Below are 13,424 nucleotides of genomic sequence, written 5' to 3' on the forward strand. Positions count from 1 at the left end.
CCCATGATTTACTCACCCTGAAGCCATCCTAAGTGTATATGATATTCTTCTTTCAGATGAATACAATCAGAGTTATATAAAAAAAATGTCCTGACTCTTCCAAGCCTAATAATGAGAATGAATGGCTGTTTGACTTTAGAAGTCAATTAAAGCGCATCTATTCATGATTAAAGTGCTCGAAACGGCTCTGGAGGGGTTAATAAAAGTCTTCTGAAGTGAAGCAATCCGTTCGTGTAAGAAAATTATATTATCGGCTAAAATAACTAGCTCCCGGCAGACGTCCGTACGTATCAATTTACGCCAAAATAGTAACTCTTGAACTTAACGCACAACCTAATGACGGCAATTGACGCCTCTCGCGGTTCAAACAAACAGGGCTGGGCAACCGCGTTCATCATTACATTGTGTGTCAAATTCAACAGTTACTCTTTTGGCGTAAATCGATGCGTACGGCTGTCTGCCAGAAGCTAGTTATTTTAGTTGATATAGTTTAAAATATGGATATTTTTCTTACACGAACGCATCGCTTCACTTCAGAAGACCTTTATTAACCCCTCCAGAGCCGTTTCGAGCACTTTAATCATGAATAGATGCGCTTTAATGGACTTCTAAAGTCAAACAGCCATTCATTCTCATTATCAGGCTTGGAAGAGTCAGGACAATTTTTTCATATAACTGCGGTGCGGTGTAAGCGAAGGGGTCTGTGGTACTGACCGTCGGGTGGCGTGTGGAGCTGAAGGTGTACTGCACTGAGTGTGGTGGGTAACGGCTCTGCTCGCTGCTGAAGGACCCCTGGCTGGGGGGAAATCCCGAACTGGACATGCTGCGGCTGCCTGGTGGGGTGCCGGAGGCTCAGAAGGGGCCTGGAGCACTGCTACTCAATCACGGCCTCAACAACGGCATCATCGTGCTTGTCAAACCACCTGAGGAAGAGAAGGTACCATGGTTACCAAGTTTTAGTTCTAATTACTAAAGTTCCATCATTAAATAGTGCTTGATTATCATAATATAATGCTTGACTGACTGATGTAAAGAGTGTACGTTTAGATATTTAAAAAGATGTACCATTTTACAAATTTAAGCTGATTTGGTGGAATGATATTTATATATATATATTAGGGGTGTGCCATATCATACCGTCCACGATAATACCGGTATACATTTTTACATGATAAAAAAGTGTCATATCGCGATATCAATGATATACCGACGCGATGACGTATGGCGCATTTACGTTCCCTAGCACGCACAACAACACCACCTGTCTGAGCGCGAGAGCAGCCTGTCAGCCTCCGATGACGATTTAGCAATTTCACAAACAGCTTGAGTGTTCAGCGGGGCTGCCGACGCGCGTCTTCTCTCGCGCGCGTTTAGGAGTCGGGACATGACTGAAAGGCCTCTTGCACAATCGGGCCATCAGTGCATCGTAGCTAAAGTTTCTAATTTTCAAGTCTTCTTAACTCTTATCAGTTTAAACATTCAAGCGGTTTTAAACTATCCAGTAAACTTCTCGCGCACTCTCTGAGAGAGTTGCACTACGTGCATAGAGTAGGCTACAGCTCGCGCGAAACTAAAGTTATTTTTCGCGGACTATATCGCTTTAATGCGGGGAAAAACGCAAAATTGTGTCAAACTTCCGGTTTTGGGAAGTATACTCATAAACCCAGTCGGTTATGTATAAAACGCATGTGACAGTGTGACAGACAGTATAATGAAAACTGCAATGGATCCGTGCACTAGCTGTAAAAGTGACACCAGCCATAGGCTATGCGTCTGTCATTAATGTTGTCGTCAAAACAACAAAAGATAGCTTTAATTGTAATGAATGAGAATTATTAGCCTATGTATTTAATTTAATCAGGAAACAGAACTAAAAGACTGTGTTATTTTACATTTGATTACTTTATTATGTTTCTGTAGTATTTCTTAATACTGGTGTTAGACCTACACACATTTAACATTTAATTCAAAGATTGAAATCAAGCTTCCTTGTGTTGTGTAAACTCTTAACAACAAAATTACCACATTGTAAAAACGCAATGAGTGAGCAAACATTTAGGCGTGATAAACATAATAAGAAAATTTTCAACAACAACAAAAAAATGTCTATATCGTCATAAATATCATTATCGCAAATATTCTTGAAATATTGTGATAGAATTTTGAGGCTATATCGCCCACCCCTAATATATATATATATATATATATATATATATATATATTAGGGGTGGGCGATATAGCCTCAAAATTCTATCACGATATTATATATATATATATATATATATATATATATATATATATATATATATATATATAGTATATCTGTTGGTGAGTAAACTAAAAAATGTACTAGCCAATGGCGATTCTATTGCCAAGGTGTGCGTAGAGGGTTGCTATAGCACAACAATATTCAATAGTAACTAATATATTTCAATAGTAACTAATATATTGTAATAATATAAACCTCAGTGTTTCCTATACATTGATTTATTTGTGGCAGCTCCCACAATATCAAAATTGACCACCTCATAGATTTCAGTGCTTCCCATTCATTAACTAGACTCTGGCGGCCAAAAATATATAAAATTTCTCATGATAACATAAAAGGTCTTTTTTAAAGTCGTGTTTTCCACCATTGCTGTTAAAAAAAAAAAAACATTAAAATTGATAGCTCGATAAGGCTTTGCGTCCTTGTCAGATTGCAAAAAACTGTCTGACTGCACTGCACAAAGAGACGTGCGCACTCACGCGATCAGCTCCGCGTCTGAGTTCACAGTGAATAAACGCAGTGAACTCCATCTGTGCATGTGCCGAGTTAAGCGTGCATTTGGGAACGTAGCGGGTACCAGTTACACATTTGCATAGTTGACGATTACAGCATTTCACTAGATTTGTAATAAGACATGTAGGGGTGGGCGATTTGACAATGTTATATCGTGAACGATCTTGAAGACTTCCATGATCTTCTTTTCAAGCGAATCTTCGAGATCGTGATCTTCCATGTCCTCAAAATAGATGGACTTTTATTTTGACGGCTCTGAGAACGGCAGTGCCTGAGCACACCGCGCTCACATTCTCCGTCCAGTTATGGTCTTGGTTAAAACAAGTTTTGTTTTACTGGATAGAACTGTTAAACAAAGAAAGTAAACTGTATACAAAAAAAAGTATCATAGCATTTACCTTTATATTATTAGTAACAAAAAGGCAAACACTACTAACACTTAGGTCCCAGAAAAAGCGCTATATAAATGTAAAATTATTATTACTTTCCTATTTACTAGTGGTGGGGGAAAAAATCGATTCTGTTCAGTATCGCGATATTTAATTTTAATTGCGTTAAACATTTTTAGCGCTTTAAACTTTTTTTGTTTGTTTTTGTTGCGGTGCCACGGTGGGGAAGTGATGAAACCAGTGTTGGGACTGAACAACGTGTAACACCGGTAACACAGACTATTGTAGCAAGCCTAGAGCTTACCATTCATGTGAGAGGTCTCCTATTCAGAGAATAATTATGTCCTGTCCTGTAATAAGGTCCTGTGTCCTGAATGTTCAAGAACAAGTTTTCAAGTTTTTGCTCTACCCTCCTAAGTTTTTGCACTTCAGTTAATGTGTAGAAGATAATGTTTACAGAATTAAATGTGACATTTAAAGTGAGTTGAGCAGTGTTATTTTCCTAATTTTTTGTAATGTCTTTGGATTATATGGGGGACATGAATCGCAATATCGCAGAATTGAATCGCAATACTTGCTGTATTGCAATATATTGAGAATCGCAATAATATTGAATTATGGCCCAAATATCGCAATACTATCGAATCGTCACATTTTTGCCAATTCCCACCCCTACTATTTACCATCAGAATTCAGCAAATGCGCATTTATATTATTTTAAAAAATCTTTAAATATCTAATAAACATTTTAATTTCACAAACCTTGCAGGCTTAGTCGAATCCAGCTGTCAGCTATTTTGAAGTCTGCATTTGCAGCCTGTATGATCGCGTGTCACTGTACTTGACAGTCGGTCCATGTGAATTGAAGGCGGACAGGAGAGTTGAGCTTCACTGGCGACACACGATCGACAAACTGAATGCTTGATTTCAAATTATGCTTTGCTATATTTAGGCTAGTTGCCCGTTGTGTCATATTCTTGTCATTTTCAGTGTGCTGTATGTAAAATTAGTGTTATTGTCTTTATTTGAATAAATATGATTTCCAGTCCACACAAACTTAAGGTGATGATACACAGGGCAACTTTTTGAGCAATGTTGCTGGGCACTTTCCTATTGGGCAACAAATTTCTATCTGTCATGGGCCCGTGTCTCGCCTGGTATCCCGTTGACAGCAACGTTCTGAAAAATTCTGTAATACGATTACAGAATCTAGAAGTTACAATCTAAAGTATTTTAGAGATTTATTTTTTTAATTAATTTTCAATTAATTTATTTAAATATTAATTAAAATATATAGGCTTTATATTGGCTTGTTCTTTAGGATATCGGCATCAGCCATAAAAATCATTTTGAACTCTCAAAGTTAACGACTCTTACACTGGTTCACTATAGGCTACTGTACTGTATAGGTTTGATTAATGTTGAAGTGCTTGGGACATGGCTTTTAATGGCGAGACTTTTGATTTTGTAATCAGGCTCTCAAAAAATCATATACAAATTTTGATTTAGATTTATCGGCCAATATATATTGGTTATTGACTTTTAAAAATAAAGAATTATATCAGCTAAAATTTCCATATCGGTGCATTCCTAATAATAATATAACCATCTTCTTTAATTTGGCTTTAAGTATCAAGTTAGTATCATATCGTGAGTTCATATCGAATCAAGACATGATGAGTGTTTCATTACACCCTTAACTTAAACTTGCATTCGTTGGCTGTTGTCTTAGTTTTATCCATGTATAATATATCTGTCCCTATCCCAATAAACAATATAATAACAATAATACATTTCTACAGCTGCTTTACAGGAAAATTTGTCGTATGCTTGTCTTATATTTTATTAAGTTTGCATCAATAATTCTGTTACTTTCCTGTTTGTTATTGTAAAGGTGCTTGGGGAAAAAATCTATTGTTTAAAGCACTATAAAAATAAAGGTGACCTGACACCAAAGCACTGGTACGCCAGCGGTCATCTATTAATGCATGTAAAAATGGACAGTGCAGCACATAAATGGTTTTCTGTTTAAACAGAAAGGTAGAATAATGCAATGATGTAATGTAAGGGTGACATAGACGTGTGCACAGCACTTAGGGGTGGGCGATATAGCCTCAAAATCCTATCACGATATTTCAAGAATATTTGCGATAATGATATTTATGACGATATAGACATTTTTTTGTTGTTGAAAATTTTCTTATTATGTTTATCACGCCTAAATGTTTGCTCACTCATTGCGTTTTTACAATGTGGTAATTTTGTTGTTAAGAGTTTACACAACACAAGGAAGCTTGATTTCAATCTTTGAATTCAATGTTAAATGTGTGTAGGTCTAACACCAGTATTCAGAAATACTACAGAAACATAATAAAGTAATCAAATGTAAAATAACACAGTCTTTTAGTTCTGTTTCCTGATTAAATTAAATACATAGGCTAATAATTCTCATTCATTACAATTAAAGCTATCTTTTGTTGTTTTGACGACAACATTAATGACAGACGCATAGCCTATGGCTGGTGTCACTTTTACAGCTGGTGCACGGATCCATTGCAGTTTTCATTATACTGTCTGTCACACTGTCACATGGGTTTTATACATAACCGACTGGGTTTATGAGTATACTTACCAAAACCGGAAGTTTTACACAATTTTGCGTTTTCCCCCCCCATTAAAGCGATATAATCCGCGAAAAATAACTTTAGTTTCTCGCGAGCTGTAGCCTACTCTATGCACGTAGTGCAACTCTCTCAGAGAGTGCGCGAGAAGCTTACTGGATAGTTTAAAACCGCTTGAATGTTTAAACTGATAAGAGTTAAGAAGACTTGAAAATTAGAAACTTTAGTTACGATGCACTGATGGCCCGATTGTGCAAGAGGCCTTTCAGTCATGTCCCGACTCCTAAACGTGCGCGAGAGAAGACGCGCGTCGGCAGCCCCGCTGAACACTCAAGCTGTTTGTGAAATTGCTAAATCGTCATCGGAGGCTGACAGGCTGCTCTCGCGCTCAGACAGGTGTTGTTGTTGTGCGTGCTAGGGAACGTAAATGCGCCATACGTCATCGCGTCGGTATATCATTGATATCGCGATATGACACTTTTTTATCATGTAAAAATGTATACCGGTATTATCGTGGACGGTATGATATGGCACACCCCTAGGACTTACTGTCTCTTATTATCTTGTGAAAGCACACCTGTTGACCTTTGCCTCAAAGCCCTTGCTATCTGTGGCTGGACAGCATCCATCTCTCCTGACACACGACACGTACAGCAAAATGCAACAGATGCTACTGAAGGGTTCAGTGGTTTACTGTAGCAAAGTCCACAATCTTTCCATTATCATAGACAAACTGTAAATTCCAATAATAGTTGGGCTCTTCCAGTGACCCCACAAACACGTCTATTCCTCCATTCAAATCAATGCATTAACATCACAGCAAATGCTAGACTGTTCCATACAGGTGCATGCATTACAATTTTACTTAAATATTAGCAAGAAAGCTTCTAAAAGCTTAAATATTAGCTTTTTTGCATAACCCTGAAATATTCTGTTAATACCTTTTCATATCAGGTCAAAATGTCAAGGGCATTTATTTGGCTTTCAGATCACAGGTCACGCTTCAGTACACACTAATAAGCTCTGTCCCATGGATCAACACGAGAGTCTGTTTGCATACCCAAATCAGTCAACAGGAATCTCCATGACTGGAGCTGGCTGAGTGCTCCTCAGCTCAGAGTGTGTGCGGATGGGATTTTCCATACAGACTTCATAATGCAATCTTTCAGAGCCTGGACAAAAATACAACCTAATCAGGAGGAGACCTATTGTTTGATATGTCCACACTTCACTTTTATACCTTTTGTCTCTCTTTCATCAGGTTCAACCTGCCCCTCCATCCTCTTGCATTCATGCCATAAATTCCTTTGTCATCACTTACCCCCAAAATATGTCACAGGCTTAGGGTTGGGCGGTATTTCAAATTTTCAACATTTTTGTACGATATATAGGCTATCGATGTATTTTTTTGAAACTATATGGAATGAGGCAATACCGCTTATATCGATACAGTAGTTTGATACGAGCACATCTGAAAAAAAGCGGAGGACGCAGTGTGAGCTGCTGCAGTGAAAGTAGGCTACATGGTACAATTTGTCCTAAACATGTTATATTAAGGGCTTCACAATAACTGGGGTAAGATATAGTTAACAAATTTAAAGCAGCTTGCCCTTTGAGATGCTCTGACAGATACGGTCGCTGACTGACAGATAAATACTTGAGCTGTTGTGTTGTTTAATGCGTTTGAGATTTGGGGCTTTCCTCAGTGCTTAACTTACATTTCACAGTTATATGCTCCAATCAAATCAAAGGCAGGCTAATATAATTAGTTTGTGCATTATTTTTGTTTTTAGATTGTAATGTTACAATGTTAGAATGTAATGTGATTTTAACCACCTTTTTGCACATAATATATTGCATAGCCTACTTTACATTCACTATATTTGTTTCCTTCAATAGCAACATTGTTTGTAGGATATCATTGGGCAGCAAGTGAATTTTTTCTTCAAATAAATACAGATTTTCTTTATCCAAATAGAAAAACTTAGAAAGTACAGAGATGTATACCGTATATCACCATTTAACCAAAAAACACAGAGATATGATTTTTTTACCATATTGCCCAGCCCTACTCAGGCTATATCAAAAGCAATCCACAAAGTAGGGTTGGGCGATGTCTATCAATTTGGTATCAGACGATGTCTACAGTGAAACATCGCGATGGACGATGATATCGGAAGGGGGAGGGGTAACATTCTCATTTTCCACTAGATATTTTCCTCTATATCTCATTAGAAATTTCGATTTCGGCAAACTCTGCAGCAGCTGAGCACTAAGGAGCGAAAGTACAGTGACGTGACATCACATCACTGCCAGATTCAAAGTGTGCTTTCGCGCTATGGCTGGCGCTGAGCCAAAGACAGACACGCTCAGCACTTGTCAAAGGCTATACCACAACTGTTCAATGTTTTTAACCACATGATGTTTATTTTAGGTTTCAGACATTTAAATACATATAATTTATAGCAAAACAATACATTTATAGTTTGTAGAATACACAATCGTGTCTATGGAAGCAGCAATAACAAACCCTTCAAATATATTTGCCGACGGTTTTTATTCATATCAGACACACAGTGTAAATATCTATCAAGTCAACTCTATTTTTCTCCCAGTTCACCGGCCACTTTCATTTATTTCGGGAGAAACTGATGAATTCATGCGCTGTAATAAATCCAACAGACAGGCATCAACTATCTTCTATTCCGATTCTCAAATATGTGTAAGTGAGTTTGTTTTGTTGTTTAAAAAAACTTTTATAAATGATCTTGATCTCTAACGTGAGATGGGCGCTGTCATGTTTGTTTGGGCCGCAGTTCAGAGATTCCATGGTAAGCAAGTTTGTTAATATTTATAAATAAAAGCGCTTCATCTTTCATACTGCGCTATTTTGGCTGTGGTGAATCACGTACCAAGCATGAAGCGTCACCATGGAAACGTGTGTGTGTGTGCCGGCTAAACATCGTGATGTCTGTCAGCCATCACAATGGACAATGATATCGTCCATCGGCCCAACCCCACCACAAAGAGAAAATTACTGAACAGGTAGCATTCATAAAACATATCAAACATTGACACATCACTTACAAATTAAACTTGACACTGAAACACTGTAAAAGTTAAACATTCAGTACAAGAGAGCAGACAGAGAGCATAACACTCTCACATCCTGCAAAATCCAGGATTTGTCAGAAACATCTGCCACACTGATGTCATTTGGCCCCATCAACCCCACAAAAGAGATTTATTAATATATAAAGATTCACTAAACCACCACTCTGGACATGATTTGATCTGTCAAGGAAATATGCAAAAGTCTTCCTGAAAGCTCTGCATGCATTTGTGCTGGGGAAGCTTATTGTTGAATCTTAACTTTAACAATGATCTGAGAACAGTTCGGATGATCAAGATTACTTTTGGGCAGAGGAGGATTAACCCAGATCAGAATGAAATGACAACCTCTCCCAGAGGATGTGTCTCTGTGCTGGCCAATCTTAAAGGTACAGTTCACCCAAAAAAATAAAACTGAAATCATAATTTACTCACCCTCATGTTGTTACTAACCTGACTTTCAGTTGGGGCTATTTAGTTTGGACTCCAAAGATCTTAGAACTATCTTGTGTTCCACAGAAGAAGAAAAAAAGATACATACATACATGCTGCATTTTATTATGTCAGAAACACCAGTGATTTCAAACTGCGTTTTTGAGACCGTCTTTGGCTCACCGCAGTTTTAAGGAGAAAATACGCAGCAATGGTGTTAACTAGGGATGAGTCGCGATCTTCGAATAGTTGAACTGAGTTAGAAATTCTATCATAAAATTACTTTTTCGAATATCGTCATACTTTCGCGCAATTCCAATGTGTCATAATAATTGACGGCGCGTCAACTGTCACAGATCGCGCAGCAGGGTATTTTCCTGTCGGGGACACAAGGTGTCGCTAACATGAATGAAACCCCCTACTGCGCGATAGGATACCAGTGTTTTATATAGTGTAAACAAACAACAGAAGAACCGTGACCGTTAACTCTGCGTCCAACAGAGTTGGGTAGTAACCTTTTACTGTCTATGGTAGTAACCGTCTACAAAGTAGGCTACATTTACTTCCTTACGTTGGGGTGACGTTCCTCTCGTTACTTTATTTTAATGCAATACATGCTGTTAAATGCATCGTTTATTCCAAGCGCGCTGCATCTTTTTTATGGGCATGAGTGATGCTCAATTCACAAATGAATCACTCTTTTGAGTCGATTCTGTTCAAAGACTTCATCAAACAGATCTGTCTAAATCGGTTCGCGAATCAGTTTGAATGGTCTGTTCAGTTTCCTGCACGCACTGAATCCTCTGATGCGCTTTCAATTCACACTCGGAGTCGTAACAGGAAGATTTAAGAACATCAAGAGCGTTGGATGAAGTGGCCGTGGGCCTACAGTCTAGTGAAAGCAAATCTGCAAATGCATCATATTTTTGCCAGCGATGAAGATCTAGTTGAACATCTTCGTATGATGTCTGTGAATGAATGATTCCACAGGACGCTACATTAGAGTTCATTTCATTCAGGTAATACATTTTACAGCCAAACAGATTATTACGCGATGATAGCACTGCTACAAGTATGATGACATTATCCGTTTCTGAACATGTTAATTTATAGGCTACATAAATAAGCTACCATTGTCCACAGTTTATGAAATGAACACCCGCCATCCCGCGGTAATGTGTGTGTATTGCGCAGTGGTATCACACGAATAGTTTTGATTGAAACTAATTTGTTTAAAAAGTAGTCTATTGCAGTAACAAGGCAGGTCCGCATAAAATCATTATGACATATGACATTATTTTTTTATCTAACGAGCATCTGGTTTGGCGATGCAAAAACGGACTGTCGTGCTTGTTGTTTTTTTCTTCTATGTTAACTGTGTTACAAAACGACAAAAACATGTTACTTGTTCAATTAATAAACAGTTTGTTTGATGACAAATCGTTAAAGATGAAATTGGCCTCCCTTTCTGTCATTGTGAGTGTGCGTTTTTTTTTTTTTTTTTTTTTTTTTGATTTTCAAACGATAATCGACTTTTGCTCCTCGATTTTCGAATGCCATTTTGGCAGAAATTCACATCCCTAGTGTTAACTTATTAATTTGCACATGGTTTGTCTTAAACCATATTAAAAGCACCACATCGGCATATATAAACAACATTAACCACTTGATTTTCACCACAGGGGGGCTTTAAGAATCCATTTCAGTATTGATTAAAATAGAGAAATCGATCATGTCAACCCTACACAGAGGATATGTTTCACTGTTGTAGTTTATCTGTTATGTGCGCAAAATAGACGCTGAAGTCAAAATGTGCCATTCGGAGAAGCGCTAGGCTAATTAAAGGCTAATTAAACGTCACTATTTCAGTCAAAGATTTTGGGCATTCAAAACCATTTTTGGCCTGAAACCAAAAATTTTCAGTATGGGACATTTTTGTGCATTCCTAATAATAACATATGCATGGACGAATTCTTCACAATAAGATCATTAAGATGAATTTAGAAAATAGATTTCCATTTCATGGTAACTTTAACACACTCCATGGGATCTATGCGCCTCAAACAGACCTGGAGTCCTTGATCATCTCTCTACAAACAATGCCTTAAACTAGGGCTGAACGATTAATTGCATTTGCGATAATATCGCGATATGATGAAACACGATTTTGTAACCGCAAAAGCTGCGATTACACTGGTCACATGACACACGAGAGAAAAGCAGTCTGCAGATCAAGCATCAACTTGGCACGCTACGCATACAAGTCTGGCATACAGGAAACAACAGTTTATTTTTATGTATGTGATATTGTGTTGTTTATTCTCTCTACAACAATTATGGATCGATTCAGAGAATTTCAGAATTTTTTAAGTTTTTAAACACAGATGCGTGATGACGCTGCGTGTGCTTTAGAAACAACCGCATTCTCTCTCTCTCTCTCTCTCTCTCTCTCTCTCTCTCTCTCTCTCTCTCTCTCTCTCTCTCTCTCTCTCTCTCTCTCTCTCTCTCTCTCTCTCTCTCTCTCTCTCTCTCTCTCTCTCTCTCTCTCTCTCTCTCAACCACATTTACAATTTCAAAAGAGATATGTGCATTAGTGTGAATGCAGCTTATCGTATCTAAACTGAGGGGGGGGGAATCACTCCAGCTCTTGAACGGAAAACGTTCAGACAGCCTAATTTTAAATACTGAAAGCACTCTGTTTATTACTTGTAATGTTTTTTTTGTTCCTCTTTATTTACTAGCTCTTATATTTTGAAGCTATATTAGTTTATAGCCTATTTAAAATTCTTAACATGTAATTGGTTTAATTAAATGTGTTTATTTATATATATATTTTTTAAGTATGTATATTTACACATGTAATTAAATACATATTTTAAGTGTTATTAAGATTAATTAATAAGAAAAAAAAGTAGATCGGATCATGAGCTGCCTAAAGATTCCCATCCCTACTGTATAATGATTTATTGCTTGTCTTTGTCGACTAATACAGAAGGTAAAGAACTTAAAAAGTAATCGCATATTAAATCGCAATCGCAATATTGGTTAAAAAAAATCACAATTAGATTATTTTCCATAATCGTTCAGCCCTACCTTAAACCTTAAAGCACTGCATCTGACGGGAGAGGAGTCAAGGTGTTGAAGCAACAAACAGTTGAGTTGTACTGTTCTGGAACATTGATGTAAATAAAATCAACCACTGATTCCTAATTGCGTCCACTTTCGGAAGGCCAAATAAAGTCAGTGCCGCTTTTGCATAGAAACACACAGCGTCTCACACAACATAGTGGCAACAACACTACTGATAACTGAAGCAACACCTTCTTCTTTGCGTATGCATTTGGGTGGCATCATGCAAACATTTCCACCTAGTGACGTAGGTCGGTGAGGTAGAATTCGATCAAGGTGTTTTAGCTAGGTCTGGATCTGCCTTCTCTTTTGAGCCCCTTTCACACATAGACTCCGGAAAATACACAGATAAAGTGACCTGGGATTTGACCCGAGTTCGTTTGACTTTGGTTCATTCAAACTGCCAGTGATTTTCCGGAATCAGAGAGTGCGTTCACACACAACCCGTAAAACTCCCGTAAAGACACAAGACATCACCAGCGTCTATAGTTTGCTTATGAGCTGCGAACCACGCTTGCGCTTTTTTTTCTCTGATTCGATCATAAACTAGTGCATTACGTACCGTTTCACACTGGTGAACGATCCCGGCTTCAGCACCATCATTACGACACGGCATTGATTGCGGCTTTTGTTCACACAGCGTGCGTTCCGGGACTGAACACAGCAATGTTACTATCCCAGGTCATGTTTGCGTTCACACTGAAGGTGTTCTGGCAATTTCCCAGGATCAAAGTGCTGTGTGAAAGGGGCTTTAGACAGAATAAATCTTTTTGTGGGAGATATTGAGCTATGAACAGCTACATAACACACTAAAGAAAAAGGAAAACATGAATAAGATAAACTCTCCCTTAAATTAAAAACTGAAACTCCTTAAATTATATTAACTACTACAATATAACTTTTATTAGTTATATTATTATAATAAACTAAAACTTTTTAAAAAATAAAGATCAAACAGTC

At 37.7% G+C, this 13,424-nt stretch overlaps 1 protein-coding gene across 30 annotated transcripts in view; it reads right to left on the reverse strand.

The window, feature by feature from the left end:
• Positions 1–13,424, reverse strand: part of ncor1 (nuclear receptor corepressor 1) — a 123,962-nt gene that overhangs the window by 106,861 nt on the left and 3,677 nt on the right. For all 30 annotated transcript variants that reach the window (XM_077231435.1, XM_077231445.1, XM_077231434.1 and 27 more), the window contains one exon: positions 715–923. In XM_077231435.1, the coding sequence (XP_077087550.1) occupies positions 715–822 (108 nt within the window). In that variant the 5' untranslated portion in view covers positions 823–923. The remainder of the gene's footprint in view (positions 1–714; positions 924–13,424) is intronic.

Source organism: Siphateles boraxobius, unplaced genomic scaffold (genome assembly GCF_051911475.1).
Source record: "Siphateles boraxobius isolate OS27281-9 unplaced genomic scaffold, OSU_SipBor_1 16, whole genome shotgun sequence".
In the NCBI taxonomy this organism is placed as follows: Eukaryota; Metazoa; Chordata; class Actinopteri; order Cypriniformes; family Leuciscidae; genus Siphateles; species Siphateles boraxobius.